Genomic DNA, 23,464 nt, shown 5'->3' on the forward strand with positions numbered 1-23,464 from the left:
GCAAGCTTCACTACTGCATCAGGATCGCACTCTTCGCAGCCCTTGGAGCCAGTTTTATTTTATTCATCGCGGGACAAGGCGATGGATGGAAACCTCTCCAGGAATCGTGATTTTGTTGGCCCAGCTCCTGGTTCTCTCCAGCGGATTTCTCGGTTTCGTCATCGCAAGAAACCCCGGCCGAGGTCCCTGGAGATCTGACCCCGAAAGAGCCAAAGAGGAGCTCAAACCCATCGACGGGTTCTGCCCTGCATGTCGCTACCAGCAGGGTCCCCGTGACCGGCACTGCCAGAAGTGCCGAGTCTGCATACAAGATATCGACCACCATTGTTATCTGTTGGGCATTTGCGTTGGGGGTCGCAATTACCCGCAGTTCTTTGGCATGCTCTGGTCCGCCACGATCTTCCACGGCGCCAGCTGCATCGCCACTGTGGTCAACCTCGCCATGACGGGGGGCGAGGGAGGAGTGTGGTGCCAGGCAGCTCTAATCGTCGTGTCGTCCGTCCCAGGAACCTTACTGGGCATGCTGACCTGGTGCCACACTGTCCATTTCTTCAAGAACCCGCGAGAGCCCTGTGTGAGTCGCTTCCACAGGAAGGTCCTCTCAGAGCCCATCCCCGACTTCCATAGTCTCCTCATCCTGCGGAGGAAGACAGAGGACAAGGACAAGAAGGAGCAGGAAAAAGACAGAGGAGGTGAACACGACCAAATTGTGGTAATCACCATAGAATGAAGCCCCTCCAGGTCCTCTAGATTCAATATATAATCAACAAAAGATAATTTGCGAACTGGAGAAAAAAATCTCCTGAAAGTTATATAGAAAGGTTTGTTAAAAAGTGGAACACACTCAAGAAGCCCAGAGAGGAACTTTGATACGTCGCTGCTAAAAGAAAAGAATTTCCACTCTTGAAAACGCTGCGAATCCATTTTGTTTACTGGCCAATGAGAATCAAGTCCTCCAGTCCCAGTGAAGACTCAACATAAAGTGTAGACTCCAAACGGCAAAAGGATCCTCCAAGGCAAAAGAAGGTTTGGTTGTCCTCGACACCCACGCACATGCGCGTGCGCGCGTGTGTGTGTGTGTGTGTTTGTTGTTTACTATGGTCATACATCACGTACTGGACTTTACTAACACCGCAACACATTGTTATACCCCTCCTATAGAACAGGACATCATTATTTCACAGTTATCAATATAATATTACGATTTCTCAGGAAGTCCCTACCCTTTTTCAATTGGCGCTCTCAAATTGGTCATCCAACTAAAAAAGAAATCTGAAGTATTCTTCAATTCCTTTGGTGAAGTCTTCAGTTTTCTGGGAGAAGGGTTCCCGAGTCTGATTCCTGGAAATGCTCTTCAAGAAATTTCGAGTACTTTTGCGACATAATTCAAAACAAGGGTGAAGGACTGGAAAGTTATTCGGTTCAATGGAAAGTTGATTCTATTTTGGTGAATGAAAATTATGAATACGTTCTGAGTCTCAACTTGATGTTGGAGTGATCTTGGGCAAGTGAGATTGTGGCCACTTACTACACTATAATTCCTTCACTAAAGTTACTGATTGATTAGGTTGTGATTTTCATATTTCATTGAATTACAGTTTGTCGTCAATATTTAGTTGTCGAAAGTACAACTATGTTACATTGTTTCGTTAGACATTTGACTGTCTGTTTATAACGTTGTCACGCACGTTATGGCCTCTTAATTTGCGTTTATCATAACCATAGTATAGAAGCTTATAAAGATGATTTCAAGGATGAACCCCATCAATTATCTTAGGTCAAGGTCAAAGGTCAAGGTCACAATGACGTAAAATGACCTGATTTTCATTCAAGGCTCCAAGAAGTCAGAAGTCGTGCCCCCGTTGCATCAATCCGACCAACGTTTCTCCGGATCAATAAAGTATATCTTCTCTTATGTTTCCAAACATTTTAACATGCCATGTAGCAGCATATACTGTACTAACACTCTTCGACACTTTCGACAACCGCTGTTGTCAAGATTGTAATTTCAGCAGATATGATATTTCACCAAGATTAAAAAAAAAAAAAAAAAAGAGAGGTGGGGTGAGAGGTGACAAAATTTATTTTATTTAAAAAATCACGCAAGTTCATGGCGTTCTGTTGAATGTTGAAAGTGAAAAATGTGTAAGTTAAGTAAAAAAAATTCAGCTCTTACGGAAATCGAAAATGAACCCCGTGGGGAAGGTGACTTCCCCTCAACTGAATTAGTCACTGGGTAGTTCCATGTCCATTACCATCTGTCATCTCTATCCATAAAGTTATCTGATCTTTAAAACAACCAATAGCTTCATCGCTCATTACATGGTTGCCTACTTTCTTCTTAAACCTATATTCATCCAATCTAAATCCATTATTTCGAGTCCTGCCATGCTGTCTTAATACGATGACCTTGCCTGCTCTACCCTTGTTAAAGTCTTTGACCCATAGACCTTATGGCGTTGACACGGGAGTCGAACGTCTGAAGGGCCTCATTGGAACATAGGGACTAATTGGGATACTACAGTATTAACCCCTTTAGCTGAAAAGAATCTACAGTATATCTGTATACCAAGGGCTTTCTTCCCCCTTATAAGGAGGGTAGCCAAGTCAAAGGCTGGTACCCACTCCCACCCCTTCCACTCCCCTCCACCACTCTCTCCTCCCTCTCATCATAGCTCTTCATGGAAAAGAGTCCCCTGATGTTAACCAAAACAAAGCAGGTAAAGAGTGTCATTCTTGCGAAGAGGTTAAATTATTCATCTAGATCAGGGGTTCTTAACCTTGTTGGAGATACTGAACCCCGCAAGTTTCATCCGTGCATTTACCGAACCCTTCGTAATTGTAAAAATATGATTTCTTCAAAACATGGGTATATATCTTATTAGCACACAAAATGAGTCATGCATCAGTTGTGCTTAAAATCACTCTGTTCAGATAACAAAACCAACAAGACCTGAATTTCACACAAAACCAGAAACATTAACCAATGAATATTTACAGCAAATCATTTGTGTGTCGTGTGTGTGTGTGTGTGTGTGTGTGTGTGTGTGTGTGTGTGTGTGAGAGAGAGAGAGAGAGAGAGAGAGAGAGAGAGAGAGAGAGAGAGAGAGAGAGAGAGAGAGAGAGACCTCAGCCTCACCCCTGAGACTGACTCACTGAGCCCCTGGGGTTCGCTCGAACCCCAGGTGAAGACGCATTGATCTAGAGGTCTCCCGGGTCAACTGTGTACCCATACTAACAAGGTTTCTTTTTTGTTCCTCAGGTGCAAGGTGCCTGGTCGCTACCTCAAGGACCTGCCATCCACGTCCGTGATCGTTTGCTTCCACAACGAGGCGTGGTCCGTCCTCCTGCGAACAGTCCACTCCGTTCTAGACCGGTCGCCAGACCACCTCCTCAAGGAGATCATCCTTGTCGACGACTTCTCCGACATGCGTAAGTATTTGAGGCTTCAACGTTTACAATAACTCGTTTTGGGATTTTTAAGGTAGATTTTGCTCGGTGTGATTATTACCCTCCTGCCACAGCCATTAATGGTGGGCGACGCGCATCCTACTAACTGGCATCTTATTTGGGTAAGCGCGTTTGTTGTAGGTTCGGTTAAAATGATTATTAGACTTGTACTTTGCAGCTTGAAGCTAAAGAGCCTCATTCATAAACAAAGACTTGTTCTAGGCAATCGTTTGACGATTATCGTTGAGCCATGAACGATCATCGTTGAGCGATAATCGCACCGAGCAAAACTTACCTTAATCTGACATTCCCATTGGCCATTAGTACGCTGTTGGCGTCATCAAAAGCGTGCTGGCCTCGTATTTGCTGAGTTGTGGGTTCGAATCCTGCACTCCTTTGATTCCCAATCGTCCTACGTTGGCACTGATGTGTTTGCGTTTGCAAGACTATATCCCTTTTATTGGAAAGATATTTTTCATTAAAAAAGTTGTATTTTCTTGATTAAAGTCAAAAGGGGCGACAGGAACTTATATCTCTTTAGTCATGATATTATCATTATTATTATTATTGTTATCATTATTATTATTATTATTATTATTGTTGTTGTTATCAGTATTTGTTTTTATTTTCGAATCGGAATCTGATGCCGAAGTGTGCATTATCAGGGAAATAAAATGTGTTGAGGTGCTGCATAACGACAGCATAACAGCATATGCCGTTAGTGACCTCGTTTACTACATCGTTGATCGTTTTCCGAGGTAACAGATGATAGATAGAATCGGGTCGTTAAGATTACCATAATCAAATATCTGGTACTTTAAATGATGAAGCAGCAAGGGATAAATCGTCTTGGCTTTCGTTGCCTCGCTGTAGAGCTATGCCTCGCTGCACTGTTACAGGGTCAAGCAGATATTTCATCTCCGTGGATGTGTGCATCGGTTCGGCCGGCCCCCTTTACAAAGGAAGCAAAACCGTTGGTGATTCGGAGGCTAGGACGGTGCCCCTCACAGAGGAATTTGTAGCGTGGAATTGTGTGAGCCATGCCCTTGGTCCAACTCGCTGGTGGCAGATCCGAAGTGCCGTCATCTCGACCTCCGTCGCAAGTAGCGACGCTCTAATCCCGCCTTGCCAGCGAGCATCCAGAACCGTTGGTACATCCTTAAGATAACTTAAAGAGTGGCCATTTAATAAATAAACCAACATTAACAGGGGACACGCTTTAGTGTAGGAACATGTTCAAGTACCCTGCGTGAGGTCACATTGGGTCACTGCATTCTCGGGTCATAGTATCGAAAGAACAAATAGGCGCTGCAGAGTTATTCTAAGACGTCATGACTTCTTCATGTAGCAATGATGCCCAGTGTTAATCATCAGGACTCTAAGGTGTAAGGCGTCTTTAGGGCACTCGTAGAACCTTGAGATCTGATCTTGATATTGTACCTTTTCACTAAATAGCACCAAAATCAGTCTTAAATCATTGAATTCCACACACCTGTATAAATCATCTTCCTATTTTATCTTTATCAGATATTAATTGGTACCATGCACGAGCAGTCCAGTCATGTATATTATTATTTCATCAATCAAGATTAAATAAAAGATCAGATCTTGATATTGTACCTTTTCACTAAATAGCACCAAAATCAGTTTTAAATCATTAAATTCCACACACCTGTATAAATCATCTTCCTGTATTATCTTTATCAGAAATTATTAGGTACCATGCACGAGCAGTCCAGTCATGTATATTATTATTTCATCAATCAAGATTAGATAAAACATTCGGTTAAAGAAATTACAAAACAGAGAAAGAAACACGGCATTCTCTTGTGGCGAGGCGCATCCATAACACAATGGGGGTCACCTGCACAGTTTTTATTTACTTGATAAATGCTATTGACTCTGCACTTGGAAGACCGTCGCTGGTGGATATGCAAACCCACGATTTCCATCTCGAGAGAGGGTCCGGACGAGCAAAGGTGTATGAATGTAGAATATGCATCTTCACGCACGCATGCTCAAACGATTGGATACCCCAGAATGGAGTTTGTGCATTTCTCAAAGGAATGTGGGAATTACACGTGCCTCTCTCCTTCAGAAGGGATCGTGCCGACGTGTACACGTACATTCATGCGAGTAAGCAGGTAAGCACACACACGCGCGCGCGCGAACACACACACACACACACACACACACACACACACACACACACACACACACACACACACACACACACACACACACACACACACACACACACTAACACACACACACACACACACACACACACACACACACACACACACACACACACACACACACACACACACACACACACACACACACACACACACACACACACACACACACACACACACACACACACACACACACACACACACACACACACACACACACACACACGCACTAACACTCATTCACACACACACACGCGCGCGCACATACACACACACACACACACACACACACACACACACACACACACACACACACACACACACACACACACACACACACACACACACACACACACACACACATATTCACAAACACGCACACACACGCGCGCGCGCACACACCTCATGACTCCGATAGAAGAGAGTAATTACCGGGAACAACAAGGTGGGATGATGGAAAAGCTCTAAGTAATTTCCGATAATGAATTCAGCGTCTCCCGAAGACAAATATATGGCCATTACCGAGTGCAGATTGCCACCACGTGTGGAGGGCGGGGGTGGGGGGTGTGGGGGTGATGGAAAGGGCGAAATCGGTATCGACCTCGATCAGGTCAAGAGGGAAGATTGGTGGGAGGGCGCACGCATCAACCTGAAAATATAATACTTGCTTGACATCATTAAGGCTGGCGTTCTTCAGCCGATTATATTTAGTCAGATTACATATTAATTAATAATCCTTTCATAATAATTTACGTTTGAGTATGGGTTTTTTATGAATTAGATCAATTTGTTATAAAGAAAATTGTAGTACAGTTTGGTGACCCTATGTGGGGTCATTTGGATAGAACCCACACCTCTCTTCTCCCACGTCACTCTCCCTTTGTCTATATATTTGTTCTATCACCAGTAACCAGCGCTTCTGTCCTCTAGGATAACATCGCACTGAAAAGATGCAATTAGACAGGTAGTGAAGGAATGATTGGTTTTTTTTTTCTTGCCTAGATTAGATTGTGGTAATAAATAATGGCATAAAACTTGCAGTCAAAGCCAGATATAATGTGTGTATGTATATATATATGTATATATATAAATATATATATATATATACAAATATATATATATATATGTATATATATATATATATATATATGTGTGTGTGTATGTATGTACGAGTAAATATAAATTAATAATTACCATATTTTTTCATTCTTAGTACTAAGATACTGCCATTATTATTAGTAGTAATGGAGTAGACATTATTCATATCGTTCTTAATTATTTTCACCATCATTATTATTATTCAGCATGGCCCAAAACACAAACATAAAATATTCATATAAAAATTAAGATCTAGATTATATGTTATTGTGAATAACATCAGTCGTCTTTTGGTTGGATGCATGGCATTATTGTGCAATATTCAGAAATAATCTCTTCAACGTTTTTGATGACAGAATCTTATAGACATCCTTTATTTATTTTTTCTCTCGACGCTTTTCTTATCATCAAGTTGGCTCAGATTTTGATGTGTAAATACCGTCGAAGTAACCAACATCATTTTTCTTTCATGAATCGTAAATCAAGTGTTGCGTTTCCAAGTGGATACTGAAGTGCGTAAGCCTGATGACATCTGCCTACGCTGAGATATTATCCTATTATCTAATCAGAGCGAGGGATACGCTGCCACTGGTAGATCAAACCAATCTGACAGTATGACTGTAAACGGAACAGAATCCGCCCATCTTGGAATGGGCGGGTGCCCGCCCGCTTTCCGTCCGCCCCTCAATTAGAGGGAACGAATTAGTCATGGCTCAGGCATGCAATCAATGCAATAGAAATGGTTTGATAGTCGTGCAGTCCAACATTTTAATCCTGAGCCGTTAGGAATTAGATTTAAAGAAAATTGCGTTCGTAATTGGGAGTGTTCATTTGTAGTCGGGCACAAAGGAACTTTTCCAGTGTCGACCTTTCCCCCCTTATTCCGAGGTGAGGAACTCCTTGCACGGTGGTGTTAATGAGATGAGAGAGAGAGAGAGAGAAAGAGAGAGAGAGAGAGAGAGAGAGAGAGGGGGGGTGAGAGATAGAGTGAGGCAGAGAGAGAGAGAGAGAGGGAAAGACGGAGGCAGATAGATAAAGAGAGGGGGAGGCAGAGAGATAGATCGAGATAGAGAGGGAGAAGCAGAGAGAGATAGAGAGAGAGGGAGACAGAGAGAGAGAGAGAGATAGAGAGTGAGGCAAGAAGGGGAAACTGGAGAATTTAGTGATTAGTTGAAAGCGTTCCCACCAGCCGCATCTTAACCCCGTCCAAGTTATTTGGTATCAGTACAGATAGCACTTGTCGATGCGTAAAGGTGCATTGGCTGGTTAAGCGAGATAAGAATGTGGTATCCCACTTTCAAGATGGAAAATTACCTCTGAAGTTCTTGGAATGTCAACAGCGATGGTTATAGATTACTCGCACTAGGAATTTTATAAAACCGGAAAAAAATTAATAAATTATTCGGTTGAACGTCGCGACGGTGCCTCTTACAGAGGACTTTGTAGCGTGGAATTGAATGAAGCATGCCCTTGGTCCAACTCGCTGGGGTCAAATGTTTGAACTGCCGTCACCTCGACCACCGCCGCAAGTAGAGGCGCTCTAACCCGCTTGGCCAGGGAGCATCCAAAAATAATATGGAAATTCTATGTTTTTTTTCAAGATTTGCGATTCCTATTTCATATACTTTACAAAAAACAGATTAATGACATCAGTAGTTAAAAGAACTACTACAACTTACTCGTATTTGTTTAATATTACTGTACTGCAACACATTATATAAGGACATCATGATGCTTATAGACTATCAACGAAGTAGCAAGCCGCAGTTCTGCAAATTATTAACCGAACATCATGGTTGGAACTCTGTAACTATCTTCAAGGCAGATAGATAGCTATAAATACAGAGATGGATAAATTATATATATATATATATATATATATATATATATATATATATATATATATATATATATATATATATATAAATAATTCTATAGAGAGGTTAATGATGAGAAATGTAGCCCTTTTATTTTGCTTTGAATGTGGTGGTGCTTGTGATATAGATAGATGTATAAGATGTAGGTATGTAAATACATGCATATACAGTATATATACATATATACATATATATATATATATATATATATATATATATATATATATATATATAATATATATATATATATCAGCGAGCCTATGCCAGGTCAGTGTAAAGTTGAAGTAGCAGTTTGGTAGGATTAGTTTCGATCCAGTCGGCGGCCCCGTGATGCATGCACATGTGAACGACGTTGAACGAGGATACCTGAATCCGAAGCGTGTACAAAGCGTGGGAGTATTTTGTTATCAGAGGAGATACATTTGGCTGCATGGCTTTCACAAAACTGTAAAATGGTTGAACAGCTGGCTAATGCACTTATGTCTAGGGAATTGGCATTGCGTGTGGGCAGGCATAACGCTGCACAAATGAATGTAGGATTTGGTAAAAAACACACAACCGTACATATTGTGTACACATGAGTTTGCATGTGTGTGTGTGCGTGTTTGTGTGTGTGTGTTTGTGTGTGTATGTGTGTGTAAGTCCACCAACAATTGTTCCAAATTATTCTATTGATATACTACACTCACTTTTATGTATATATACGTACATTGTGTGTGTGTGTGTATGTGATATATACAGGTGTATATGCCTATGAGTATTACGGTCACTGTGGATCTGTCACGTGATCATACATTCACAATGACATTAACCACAACATACCAACTCACCATCTACCTCGTAATACCTAAGCACACCGCCCCGTAACACCGTACCACACCATACCACACCATACCACACCATGCCACATCATTGCACCAAAGTTGGCCTACATCACTTGTTAATTGATCGGAATGCATCACATCTCATTATACTTCACCAAACCGTTACAGCACGCCGGACATTATCGCATCATGTATATCCCCACCCCCGCATACAAGGGAGAGAACGAGAACGAGAGATAGAGAGAGAATGAGAGAGATATAGAGAGAGAAATTACCACACAAGAGCAAAGGTAACTTGGTATATTATCGCGTGAGCGCGGGTGGACGGGAGTCACCGCGATGCCAGAAGTCGTCCGCTTTGAACGAAGAAAATCAAAATAGACAGATTATGACGATATTAACTCAAACCTGTGAATTACGTCGAACAATCATGAGCTTACACGCGCACCTTCTCGTTGAAATAGAAACCGCAGTCGTGACCATACTACTACTGCTATTATTATTGTAATTATCATTATTCTTATAATCATTATTGAGTTTTTATTATCATTGTTGTTATTATTATTGTTATCATTCTCTCCTCTCCCCCCCCCCCTCTCTCTCTCTCTCTCTCTCTCTCTCTCTCTCTCTCTCTCTCTCTCTCTCTCTCTCTCTCTCTCTCTCTCTCTCTCTCTCTCAACTTCCTCCACCCCCAATGGAAACATAGGCTGAGAACATAATCCGAGGCCAGCACCCATGGAAGCATTTTCCGAGTGTTGTATATTTTGTTGTTATCTCTGGGGATAACGAGGAATCAATTAAATCATCACGTGGATTTCAATTGAAATGTTTTGAGCTGATGGAAGATGCAAGTAAGGAGCAGTCGCCGGTTGTCGGGTCGTATTTATTTAAGAATTTGGTAACGATGGGAAACATATCCGGAAGGATTTTTAATATACTTATTTTCTTGTTTATTTGTTTTTATTATTTTTTCCATTAAGCCATGATCACACTAGCGGTTTCAATCGCGGTTCAGTTACAATGTAAGTCAGTGGAGGCATTCACACACAACCGCGGATTTTTTCCTTGACTATGCGGTACCGCCGGTGTTTCCGCGCGGTTCAAATCGCTTGAATGAAAAGGGCCTCAACGTAGTTTATACATGTCATTTCTGTGCTTATCATGTGTTATCATGTTTGGTTACAAGGAAGCAGATAAGGTAGATATATGTTGTTTTTGTTGTGGTTTTTTAACTCTGGTCGTCGGAGTCATCCCTTGCCTGAATAAGATCGTCTGGTAGTATCCGAATGGAAGTGTAGAAGTTGCCTTTGACAGTGAAAGTGATAACAGAGTCGTTAACTCTTCAGCATAATAAATTCGTCGTGATGGTTACCAGAATAGGGGTGAGAATGCCTTTCGACAGGGATAGGGTTAGAGCAAAAAAAAAAAAAAAAAAAAATCCCACTTTCACGCAGTGGGAAGCTAGAAACCTTTGATAGGGTAAAGTTCTGTCAGTTGCGGCAAGGCTCCTTTTTTTTTTTTTTTTTTTTTTTTTTTTTTTTTTTCCTCCTCCGGTGTTGGATCGCCTCCCCGCCTGGCCAGGGTTGTCGGGAACCAGCGCCACATAGCTCACATCGGGTCCCGGGAATCGAACTCAGGACCACCTGCTCATGAGTTCGATATTGTATCCACATCAGATATTATGTGAAGTCATGCTGTATATGGCATAGAACTTTACTATGTACAGTACATGTACGTTTTTAATATTTTTATGTCCCTTGAGTAGTGTAGTTTCGTTATACGTATCATGGGAGAAGGTTATGCAGTTATGCAGTACAAGTGAAATATGTATTGTGCTGGCGGTGGCGATACACGGGTTGGAAAAAGGATAAAGAAAAAAATTGCGTATGGACCAGTGGCTGGCCGCGTCAAAGCACAGCATACAAAAAAAAAAAAAGTTTGGTGGCAATCCATGCTGCTTTTGTCGCATGATAATTCTAAATGAACGTCACAGCCGGTGTAAGAATGACATTTTGTGTGTGAATGTAGCTGCAATTTCCGATCGCAAATTGTGCTCCTGTTGCTTCATGACGTGAATATTTGAAATGGTGTTGTCATTTTCTGTTGGACGTACCAATTTGCTTGTTTTACTATTATTATTCTTTATTTATTTTTTCAAAATCCATTTTTTTTTCTTAGATAATTTGACTGGATTTTACCTGATTTGTTGTTCTGCTGTACTCTGTTGCATGTTAAGTATCTATGTTGTTATAATTTTTCGAGAACTGATTGATATTAAAGAAAACGTAACTCTAGAACATAAGAACATAAGAATAAAGGAGACTGAAAGAGACCATAAGGCCTACACTAGGCAGCTCCGTATCCATCACCACCTGTCGTCCCCATCCATAAAGTTGTCTAATCGTTTTTTAAAACAACTGATAGTTTCAGCGCTTACTACATGGTTACTAAATTTATTCCATTCATCTACCACCCTATCAGTAAACCAATTCTTGCCTATTTCCTTCTTAAATCTAAATTTGTCCAGTTTATACCCATTACTGCGAGTCCTGCCCTCTTGTTTTATTATGATGACCTTGTTTGCATCTCCCTTGTTATAGCCTTTGATCCACTTGAACACTTCTATTAGATCACCCCGCACTCTGCGTCTTTCCAGAGAGTGTAAGTTTAGGTGCCTAAGCCTCTCTTCGTAAGGCAAATTTCCGAGTCCATGTATCATTTTTGTCATTCTTCTCTGTACTGATTCTAGTGAATTTATGTCCATTTTGTAGGACGGAGACCAAAACTGTACCGCATAGTCAAGGATGGATCTAACTATCGCTAGATAGAGTTTAATAATTACCTCTGCCCTTCTATTCGTTACCGTCCTAGCAATGAAACTTAATGTCTGTTAGCTTTATTTCTGGCGCTAATGCATTGCTTCCTGGTTTTAAGATCCGGACTCACCAGAACTCCCAAGTCCCTCTCGCACTCAAATTTGTCTAAAAACGTGTTATCTAAGATATATCTATTTTTGGGGTTGTGTAGCCCTACGTTTAACACGCTACACTTAGAGATATTGAAGTTCATTTGCCATTTCTCCGACCATGTTAACAATTTATTAAGATCATCCTGCAGAATCTCTGCGTCGTCTCCTGACCCAATTAGGCGTCCTATTTTAGTGTCGTCCGCAAACTTACTAACATCACTATTTATCCCATCGTCTAGGTCATTTATGTACATAATGAACAACAAGGGACCCAAAACCGAGCCCTGGGGGACCTCGCTAGTAACATTGCCCCACCTAGATTTTATTCCATTCATGGTGACCCGCTGTTTTCTATTACTAATCCAAGCTCTAATCCATTCTAACACTTTTCCTCCTATGCCATGGGCATAGGAGGTGTTATTTCAACAATGTGGTGTTATTTCAACAATGTTATAATTGCATGGATCATGATTATTACGGAGACGTACGAAATACTATTTTGCGATGGAATCCTGTAAACACAGATACTAATATCATAACTATCGAGATTATGTGATCATGTGTGTAACGTAGAGCTGTTTTGCATTATGTCAATTTGATTGGTCTTATCTCCTTTCTTCTTCTTCTTCTTCTTCTTCGTTTCTTCCTCCTCCTCCTCCTCCTCTTCCTCCTCCCCGGGCCTAACGAGCTGAAGAATGGACTCTGAAGAAGAAAGACTCTTGTGATGGTTTAGGATCCTAATTCAAGCGAATGAAATCGTCAGAAATTAACCTGGTTTGAGACCCAGTTCACACTAGCGGTTTTAACCGCGGCGGTTCAATTACAGTGTACTCGTAAGTCAAGGGGAGCGTTCACACACAACTGCGCATTTTTCCCTGACCATACGATACCACGGCGGTTTCCGCGCGGTTCAAACCGCTAGTGTGAACAGGACCTCAGGGTCTACCAAGCCCGTTACTATGTTCAAAGAGTTAAGCAGCTGGAAATAAAATTAATAGTAGAGTCGAGTCACAGGAGGACGTAGTGGACACTTCCGTGGGGTTCGAATCCTGAAGTCACCCCTTTGGTCTTGTGTGACAGTTTCGTTCGCCGTTCCATTTCCTGAACCAGATGTCTTTTACGAAGCTCTGCCATTCGTTCTGGTTTGTCTCCATTTGTCCCGATTGTCCGGACACATTGGGCGGAAGTGACGGCTTCGGTCACAGCTAAGCGCCTCCTGCCGTGAACTCGCCTTTGAGCAGGGACTGCCTAAGACAGGGATGGGCAACCCTTGGCATGCGTGCCAAACTTGGCACACTAACTACTTTTTTCCGGCACGTGAAACCCAGGGCTCACCTTAAAGCAAATAACTAATGAATCTCCAACTTCTTTTGTATGACCATTGGTAACCGCATGATTCCCTAGGGGCGGATTGGGGCCCTTATAGGAGGTGAAGGGAGCGAGGGGGCTCATATGTAGGCCTATGATTTTACTTCGTTGCCACGCAAGAAAATGTATCAGATATTTGGATTTTGGCACACACACTTAAACAGGTTGCCCACCGCTGTACTAAGACCTATCCTGCCCTGTGGATTTCACTCTGCATATATGAAGTTTGCTCTTGGCGTAATTTTCAAAACATCAGTAGATGGAATTTTTGTCATTGAAGATGAACATAGGAGCATAAGAACGGAGGAGACTGCAAGAAACCATAAGGCCTACACTAAGTAGTTCCATGCCCCATTTGCCTCCTCTCATCCTATAGTTATCTCATCTCTTAAAACAACCAGTTGTTTCAGCGCTCACTAAGTAGTTTCTAAGTCTATTTCATTTGTTAACCTCTTCGTTGGTAAACTAGTTCTTGACTATTTCCTTCTTAAACTTAAGTTGGTCCAACACAAGACCAGGGATGGCAGAACTTCCGTGAAGTGACATAAATTTGTCTGATAGAATTTTAAGTTAATTAAAAAAAACAACGAAAAAGGGAAAAATAAAAGAACGACAGATGTGGTGGCCCTCTTTTTAGTAAAAAGACCTAACCACAGATATCTCCGTCGTTTCTCTTCCCCCTCCTCCTCTTCCTCCTCCCTCTGGTCCTCTTCTTCCTCCTCCCCTTCCTCCTCCTCCTCCTCCTCTTCTTCCTCTTTCCTTTCTCCTGTTCAATTTGCCCAGAACGAGATGGAGCGATACATGTTTTGCATTGCATGAAATCGATCACAGGTCTTCATATATGGAACGTGAGTCATATTTCATCTGATTCATCATCTGTAATTGGAAATACACAACTGAGATGGTATGATTTCGTTTAACCTCCAAGGATCGGAGTAAACAAGACGAGGAAGTTAAGTTCTGTGGTGTTTGTGGGTTTGGCTGAAGAACTAACTCGTTCATTCAAGATGACTTCTTTTCGGGACAAACTTTTTCATGTAAGTCTGAGAAGCTAACTGTGGTCTTGAAAAAAAAGAGGTCCTCAGTAGATCAAAAGCAATCCGGGGACAGTCTCATAGAGCCACAGAAGCGACTGACTACATCAAGAATAATAGTAAGAATAATAATAAGAATAAGACGACGACGACGACGACTTTGTTTCCAAGTTAAAACGGTTCATTGCTCTCAGTGTATCACATACATCAATTTGCAGGAGTCTTTCATATCAACTAGAATAAAAGAAATATTGATATTTAGTATTGGTTTTGTTCTTTATCTTATTTTTTTATCTATTTTTGTTCATTTAGTGCTGTTCTTTCTCTCTGGTATATTTGCCAATGTTTTTCTTCCGGACTTCTTCGATATTTCTTCAATGAACCGAACTCGTAATTTTGATTTTGCATTTTTCACCTGAAAATTCTGTAGTATCTTTTTTTTTTTTTTTTTTTTTTTGTTTTTCTTCTTCTTGTGACTTATCAACATAACGCACCATCACTCCGAGGAGGGAAATTTAGAGGAAGAAAAAAAAGTGGAAATGGAGAGTTAAGCTTCCGCGAACTCGAGGCGTCTTGGGAGAACGAAGATTTGTCTGAGGAAGAAGTGGAATTCGCCAGAGGAAGGAAGACGTGTAGGAGACGCCGGGGGTTGGGGGTGGTGGAGGGAGGTTCCTGGCTGTTGGAGAAGAGAATAGAAAAGTATGGAGGAGGAATTGAGGTCGCCTCCGGTTAACCCAAGGCTTGCGAAGCACAGGTCTATAGCCCGGAACCGTCACCTTGCAAAATAGTTAAAGGAATTTATAAAAGATCCTATCTATAGACATAAGTCTCGTCGTAGTTATGGTGCAATCATTGCGTGGGGACAACTATTATTTATATATTCTATTTATTATTATTATTATTTTTTTTTTATATATATATATATATATAAATTATGGACTTGCAGGTATGAAATTCGTTCTGGGCCCGATTTCATCAAAGACTCAGGGGTTAGGATTTTTTATCAATTTGACCCCTGATATATAAATCTACAATATATGGAGACTATCATAATGTACATATACATGTGCAAGAAAAGAAAATAATATATATGATCAACAAAGATGGAGATGGACATATTTTTCCACAAAATGATGCCCTGAATGTTTATTTTCAGATTTATAGTAAAGATTTTTGTCATTTCATGCGTATCCTGGGGTGGGTTCAAACAAATTGAGGCTGAATCTACGAGTTAGAATCAATACCAGAGGTGCCAGACTGAAGATTGGACCCCGGCTCGAACGAGACCTCAATTAGGTCGTGTGTCCACCTTCATCTAGTTAAAAAAAAAAAAAAAAAAAAAAAATCACCATCCCACTATTATGCAGTGGGACATGAGAAACCCCTGGTAGGGCTAAGTCCTGTCAGTTGCGGCAAACCGCTGAGTTTTCTAGGCCGACGTTGGGTCGCCTCCCCGCCTGGCCAAGGCTGTCGGGAACCAACGTGACGTAGCCCACAGCGGGTCCCGGGAATCGAAACCCATGACCGCCTGGTCATGAGTTCGAGACGGTATCCACTGGGCTACCGCGCAGTCCCTCACAATTAATGAATGACCCACAGCAGAATCGATGGCGATTGTTAATAATATTTCTGGGTTGCATGAAGAAATGCGGAGAGAACATATCGAATGAAAGATTATGATGATAATTGATTCATGGAGAGGGAAAGGGAGCACGGGTCTTGCCTCTTTGTTCAGGAAATGTCATGAAGGAAGGGAGCGATGCTGAAGTAATACTTTCAGGAGACTCTGAAGTGGACTGGTGAGAATTTGGTGTGGAGACAGACCAGAAACCTCATCGTTATGTTACAAAGGATTACAAAGGCGGAGCATGCCGACTGGAGACCTTTTGGTCCATATCTAGGTCGGATGCGAAAAAAATCATAATAATAATAAAATAATAAATAAAAACTATAATAATGTAAATAAATAAAATACATAAATGCATAGGTATAGGTATATGTTCCACATAAGTCAGGGGCTTTAACAAGGGTGGTGCAGGCAAGGTCACCATATTAAGACAACAGGACAGGATTCGTGGTGCTGGATTTGTGTTGGACGAAATTAGGTTTGAGAATGAAGTAGATAAAAACTGGTTTAATAATAGAGTGGTTAACGAATGGAATAGACTTAGTGACCAATTAGTGAGTGCTGAAACAATGGGTTGCTTTAAGAGATGATTAGATAGGTTTATGGGTAGAGATGACAGGTGGTAAGGGACATGGAACTGCCTAGTGTAGGCCTTTTGGTCTCTTGCAGTCTCCTCCATTCTTATGTTCTTATGATACAAGAGAAGAACTTATTTTCATTTGTAGCCCTTGAGTCTATTCCCGGGAACTAAAATAGTTGAGTTTCATGTATGATAAAGTATATGACATGACTTTCAGCACCAGAGGATCAAAGATGGCTTCTGAACTGATGAAAGAATTTATTAATTTTATTTTGCTCTGGCGATTTATTTCACTATAAGAGCTAAGGAAAAAGAGTTAAAATGCTGGATGTGGGGAGAAGAACAGGGGCAAAGCTTGAAAAATGTCAAGGATTAGAGAAAAGAAGAGAATTGTCCTGACGGGAACTAGATGTGTTTCCTGCGCATGCGCGCACGCAAGCGACGAGCCTTTGGTCCCTCCAGAAGGAAGAAAGGTCATTGGCAAATTATATATATATATATATATATATATATATATATATATATATGTACATATATATATGTATATATATGTGTGTATATATATATATATATATATATATATATATATATATATTTATATTTATATATTTTCTTTTTCATGCTTAGTTACGATATATGTCATCGAGTAAACACCTCAAAGAAAAAGCGCTAAACGGCATCGTTTATCTGCTAGATACAGCGAGCCAATGCCATCGAAATACTGTTTGTTTCAGATTTTTTTTTATATCGTTCTTTGGTGGATTAGCATAGGTAGGTTTGTTGCAAGGCGGATGAAGATTATCTACACGCAATCGCTTTGGCGTCAACCGTGTGGGCTTTGATCAAGGTATATGTTGAAACCTGCTTCATGGCGGCCGGATATTCCAACTTTGCAGATGAATAACTAATCATCCATGTAGCACCGGACTCTTAACGCAGACGGAAGCAAGGGAATGTGAATATTAAGCTCTAAAGAGGAGAGTGACAAGAGAATAGTCAGAAGACATGAAACAAGGGATGTGGAGCAACTGTGATACATAGATGAGATAACATGGAACTGCCTCGTGTAGGCTTTATGGTCTCGCAGTCTCCTCCACTGTTATGTTCACACAACATGTGAATAGGGAAGAAAGAAAGTGGGCTTTGGTGTGAAGGCGTACATAGTCGCATGTGTTAACATTCATGCATCGTCCGGAACATTTGGATCCAAACGGGACAGGAGTGGATCGGTTATCACACTGGGCTTCTTCCACGGGCTTCACCAGCGCCGACAGTTGAGAGTTCGTTCGTTCGAGTAAAAACGACTTCGGTTACAATAGTTTAATTTCCCAAATCTTCAATATCAAGTTATCTTTCCGTCATACATGGCAAAGCTGAATGATGAACTTAGAGATTGCAAACCTATACAAATGTTAGACATACTATTGAAATGTTCTTCTGGAGGTTCTAGCTTTCTGTAAGCGAGGTCCTATTCTAGTTATTCAAATGAAGGGTTGGAGGTAGAATGTCGGAGGAAAAATAGCCCAGTGTGATAACCGGTGAAGAGGAGAGTTACAGCTACCCCCGGCGCATTCCAGATGTTCCAGGAAGCGTCTTGTTCCGAAAGTACAGTACAGTACTACCTCTCATTAACGGACTAAAAGGGAGGTAACGGTGTCCGTTGATTTGAATAATCCGTTGATTTGGAGTGGTTTTTGGGTGGCATAGTGATTGCACAGCACTAAAAACACCGAAAACACAGCGAAAGCACCGCAAACACAGCTAATTAACGTCCGTTAATGAGAGGTAGTACATACGCAGTTCCCGGTAGCTATATATGAAAGACAAAATGTACGGTAATGCACCACATACTAGATTTGTTTGAATGGGGACTGGCTGAATCGGACTTGGTTAGGCTAGGTTAAGTAAGTCTATAGTAAGATTAGGTTACAAATGCTGTTAAGATATTGGAAATGAGTATAAAATATTGTAAGTTAGGCTAAGTTAGGGTAGATATGGTTACAGCTATTAAGATATTGGAAATAGTATCCATGAAAAATTATTATTATTATTTTTTTTTTTGGGGGGGGGAGTACTCACATGGAGGAGGAAAATCAATCACACAGGAGGCTCCAAATACGGTTTGCCAGTTTCGTATTGGTTCTTCTCACAAGACCGCCTTTTGGTCTTTTCTCCCAAACACACACACACACACACACACACACACACACACACACACACACACACGTGTATGTGTTTGTGTGTGAAAGTGTACGCGCGTATATATGTGTTTATGTTTCATGTTTGTGCTTGAATGACTCCCTGACCAAGCGCATAGATACCCACTCAATGCTTAATTGTTCAGCATCGTATAAGCTCGTTTGTGGGATTTTAACCACAGAGTGCTTCCACAGATCAGCATAACAAATCTTGCAGAAGCCTGCAGGCAAGCTGACTTCAAAGTCTGTGTGTTCGAAATGATTTGCAACCTGAACTGATATGGACGGTTTCCTAACGTCACATATATTTCTGTTTAAAACAAATCGACTGGTATCACTGTTACGTAATGGTAAAAGCCTTACTGGGTAATAATTTTCCTTTTATTATTATTGTTGTCGCCAGGCTATTTTATTCATTCTCGTCTCATGTAGACCCTATATGATCAATATTATTGCGCAATATTCCGTATTGTACAATATTATTGACCAATGGGCCGACACCATCTGCTATGTGGGTTGTGACTAGTAAGGGGTTCCAGAGATCACTTTCCCCTGTCCCAACTATCACGAACCGTCCCTACACCGTCAAATATATTGCACAATATGGAACATTGCGCAATAATATTGATCGTGTAGGACCCCCTTTATCCTTAAGGGACTAGAAGTGTATTGACCAACGGCATTACAGAAATAAACATGTGATCTTTTCTTGGCGAATTTCATAATCATGTTTCTTATGAATTAAAGTATTGTATTCTGAGTTGCTTCTGCAACCCTTTCCCCATCTTACTTCTTGGGGTTCCCCCGCTGTCTCGTCTCCTTTTTCCTGCTGCTTTCCTCTTGTTTGTCCTACAAACACTGTCAGTCATCCTTTCCATATTCATAACCATTCACTCGCCTTAGCCCTTCGGGACCTCCCTAGCAATTTTCTTTTTCTTTCTTCCTTTCCTCTTTTCTGTCGTCTTTCATGTATCTTGTTTCCACCTCCTCCGTCTCTTTTCATTTCTTGTTTTCATAGTCTCGCCCTTGTGCAAAATTTGCATATCTTGTACTTCCAAGTCGACGATGTATTTCGGACGTCTCGTCTTTCTTCCTCAAACAGACTTTTGGTTTCAAATGTATTCGTCTTTGTCTATCATATGTTATAGTCATAGCTATAAAGTTAAGAAATCTAGAGCAAGGCTAGAAATAAGGCAGCATTTCTTTAGTACCAGAGTGGTAAATTGGTGGAATAAATTGCCTGAGAATGTGGGCTCGTTAAAGTTTATATTGTATAGTAAAAGAGAAGAAGATGAAGAAAAAAAGACAAGCACATGTGAAACGATATAAGCAACTTTTTTATGACTATAATCTTAATTTTCATATTCTATGGTCGCACAATGTGGTAAATAATTATTGATCTTTTTGACAACTAGCCATAATGACCTGGCATTTTTATATCTATAAATAACTTCTTATTTTAACTAGACATCTCAAAATGGCTTAGACCAAGCATATTGCTTGTATGATCCAGTTGGAACTTGATCTGAAGCATGTTCACATGTTCTTCTTATGTTATCATGTTCTTATGTATTACATAATCTGTTATCAGATTGCAGTCTTTGGGTTTATTCTGTTGTGGGATTTCAGCGCTCGCTAGCCGAGCGGGTTAGAGCGTCGCTACTTGCGGCGGAGGTCGAGGTGACGGCAGTTCGAATCCTGCCGCCAGCGAGTTGGACCAAGGGCATGGTTCATTAAATTCCACGTTACAAAGTTCTCTGTAAGGGGTACTGTCCTAGCCTCCTGATAGGGGAAGTTCGTGACGTTAAACCGAATCGTCATCATAATTTCAACGCGTATATGACTTCTGTGCTCGTCATTCTTTTGTCATTTTTTGTTATGATTTCGCAACATTTTGCACCCAAACCTTTCCCACGAAGGTGCCTGGCGTTGATGTGGGTCCTCTGCTTTGTGCGTGACTACAAAGTCGATCTCCCGACGTTTCGGAACACTTCTTTTGTTACATGTCACGTCATTGCTTCATGTGTCACGTGTCACGAATTCACCCTTCCCTACCTTCTACACTGATTTCGCTTTTTTGTCAATTCCTCTTTCATTTTGCCTAAGCAATTTTTTTCCTATAGTTCTTTTTTGTGTCGTCATTATTTCTTCTACATCGTTCTCGTCTAAATTCTTCATGGGGCTGTTAGACTACATTCCTTATCCTCGGGGCTTGGTCCATTTCTTACCTACACGTGAAATAAACTTGACCCGTACCAGTTACCACTATATAGCTGTTATGCATGCAAACAAATGTGCATACATGCATGTATGGACACACACACGCGCGCACACACACACACACACACACACACACACACACACACACACACACACACACACACACACACACACACACATATATATATATATATATATATATATATATATATATATATATATTGAGACATTCTGACAGGTTGATGTAAGCGGAATAGGAAACACAGGAGTCTTAGTCTTGAGTTTATTCCTGACTAGTTTCGCAGGTATGCTTTGAAAAAGCATACCTGCGAAACTAGTCAGGAATAAACTCAAGACTAAGACTCCTGTGTTTCCTATTCCGCTTACATCAATATATATATATGTATATACACACACACACACACACACATATATATATATATATATATATATACAGATATATATATATATATATATATATACATATATATATGAGAGTGATAGGTGGGGAAGGGTAAACGAAGATGGGCTAAGAATACATTTATTGTCCTAACGTTTCGGTCTCTATATATGGAGTTTTTCTGTGTTCTGATATTTCATCTGTGTTCTTGGCGTCATGTTTAAGCTACCTTGAATATTTTTCTGGTATTTAAAGCATCACATCCACTACACGAAATGGCAAACTCCGCGTTATGTTCAGCCATCTTCAGCGTTTCCTTTTCCACTAGACATCCTGTTCTGTTGGATCCAGTGCTGGCTGTGTTCAAGTTTGTTCTTTCCAAGAATACGGACAAGAATCTCACTGCCCTGGAGTGATGTAACGACCTTTGTTGGATTTTGTGAGTTATTTTCATTGCCTTTTTATTCAATTTCTATAGCGTTCCGCCAGAGGTATCCTAAGTCTCGTGAAAGTCCTCTGTACATATTGAAAGTTCTCTTTTGTAGTCAGATATTCACTCTCGCAGAGGTATTTTACGTCACTTACACACACGCACGAGCGCCCGCACACACACACACACACACACACACACACACACACACACACACACACACACACACACACACACACATATATATATATATATATATATAACACACACACATATATATATATATATATATATATATTGTGTGTGTGTACAGACACACACACACACACACACACATACACACACGCAGATAGAGAGAGAGAGAGAGAGAGAGAGAGAGAGAGAGAGAGAAGCTACTCCTGTGTCTGTGGAAGGAGTGGTAGTGATATATTTCTTTACTTTAGCGATAGGCTTTATCTTTCTTGCTTAGTGTATCCCCCTGGACACGAGTCTCGTAGTCCTTTGGGAAAGGAAGACCGAGACCAATTGTCCAGCAGTTGTGGTTGGCCTGCAGCCAGCGAGTTGAACCAAGGGCATGCATCTGTGTCTGCACTGGGAAGCGATGGAGGAGTCCGCGACATATTCTGAAGAAGTGCAGATTTGGAGGTCGCATTTTGTCTCGTTCGTCCTGCACGCCGAGCTACAGAGGGTCCATATTATACTGTATGCTTTATATGTTGGTCCTGGAACTCTTATCTTCCAACCACATTTTTCCCCTTTCCTTCGGGAGTCGCGGGTTTGACGTGTCTGTCCCTCCGTCTGTCTGTATTTTTGTCCCTCCGAGTTTACTCTTCGCCAGTTTTTTCTTTATTTACTTTTTATTTACAAGTCATCTGCCTTGTCCGTGCGTGTCTTCAAAGAGTCGAGGAAGGACGGAGCATGTGCGTATGCAAATGCGACTGCAATCTGCATTTCGCCTCCGATAGCGCTGGGACTTGCAGAACACAGCTTGCACAGTCCTGTCAGGATGTCCGTGGAGGAAATGGTGTGGAACTTGCTGAAGCGTTCCCGGTCTCTGCAGTTTTTTTTCTATGATCCTATTGAGACCGTTTCCCCGTGACCTTGAGGTGTCATTACCTATTCATGATATAGTTGACCTGAGACAACTGTGTACCCTCATAGTTTCTTGCATTGTTCATTGTTCCTCGTTCAC

The 23,464-nt window shown here is 41.1% G+C and overlaps 1 protein-coding gene across 1 annotated transcript in view; it reads left to right on the forward strand.

The window, feature by feature from the left end:
• Nucleotides 1-23,464, forward strand: part of LOC143041459 (putative polypeptide N-acetylgalactosaminyltransferase 9) — a gene marked incomplete at its 3' end in the record, with an annotated part of 182,772 nt that overhangs the window by 94,681 nt on the left and 64,627 nt on the right. The window contains 1 exon segment of the mRNA XM_076213355.1: nt 3,263-3,432. Coding sequence (XP_076069470.1) covers nt 3,263-3,432 — 170 coding nt within the window.

The sequence above is a fragment of the Oratosquilla oratoria genome, chromosome 31, assembly GCF_046742065.1.
Source record: "Oratosquilla oratoria isolate Oo_2021 chromosome 31, ASM4674206v1, whole genome shotgun sequence".
Classification (NCBI taxonomy): Eukaryota; Metazoa; Arthropoda; class Malacostraca; order Stomatopoda; family Squillidae; genus Oratosquilla; species Oratosquilla oratoria.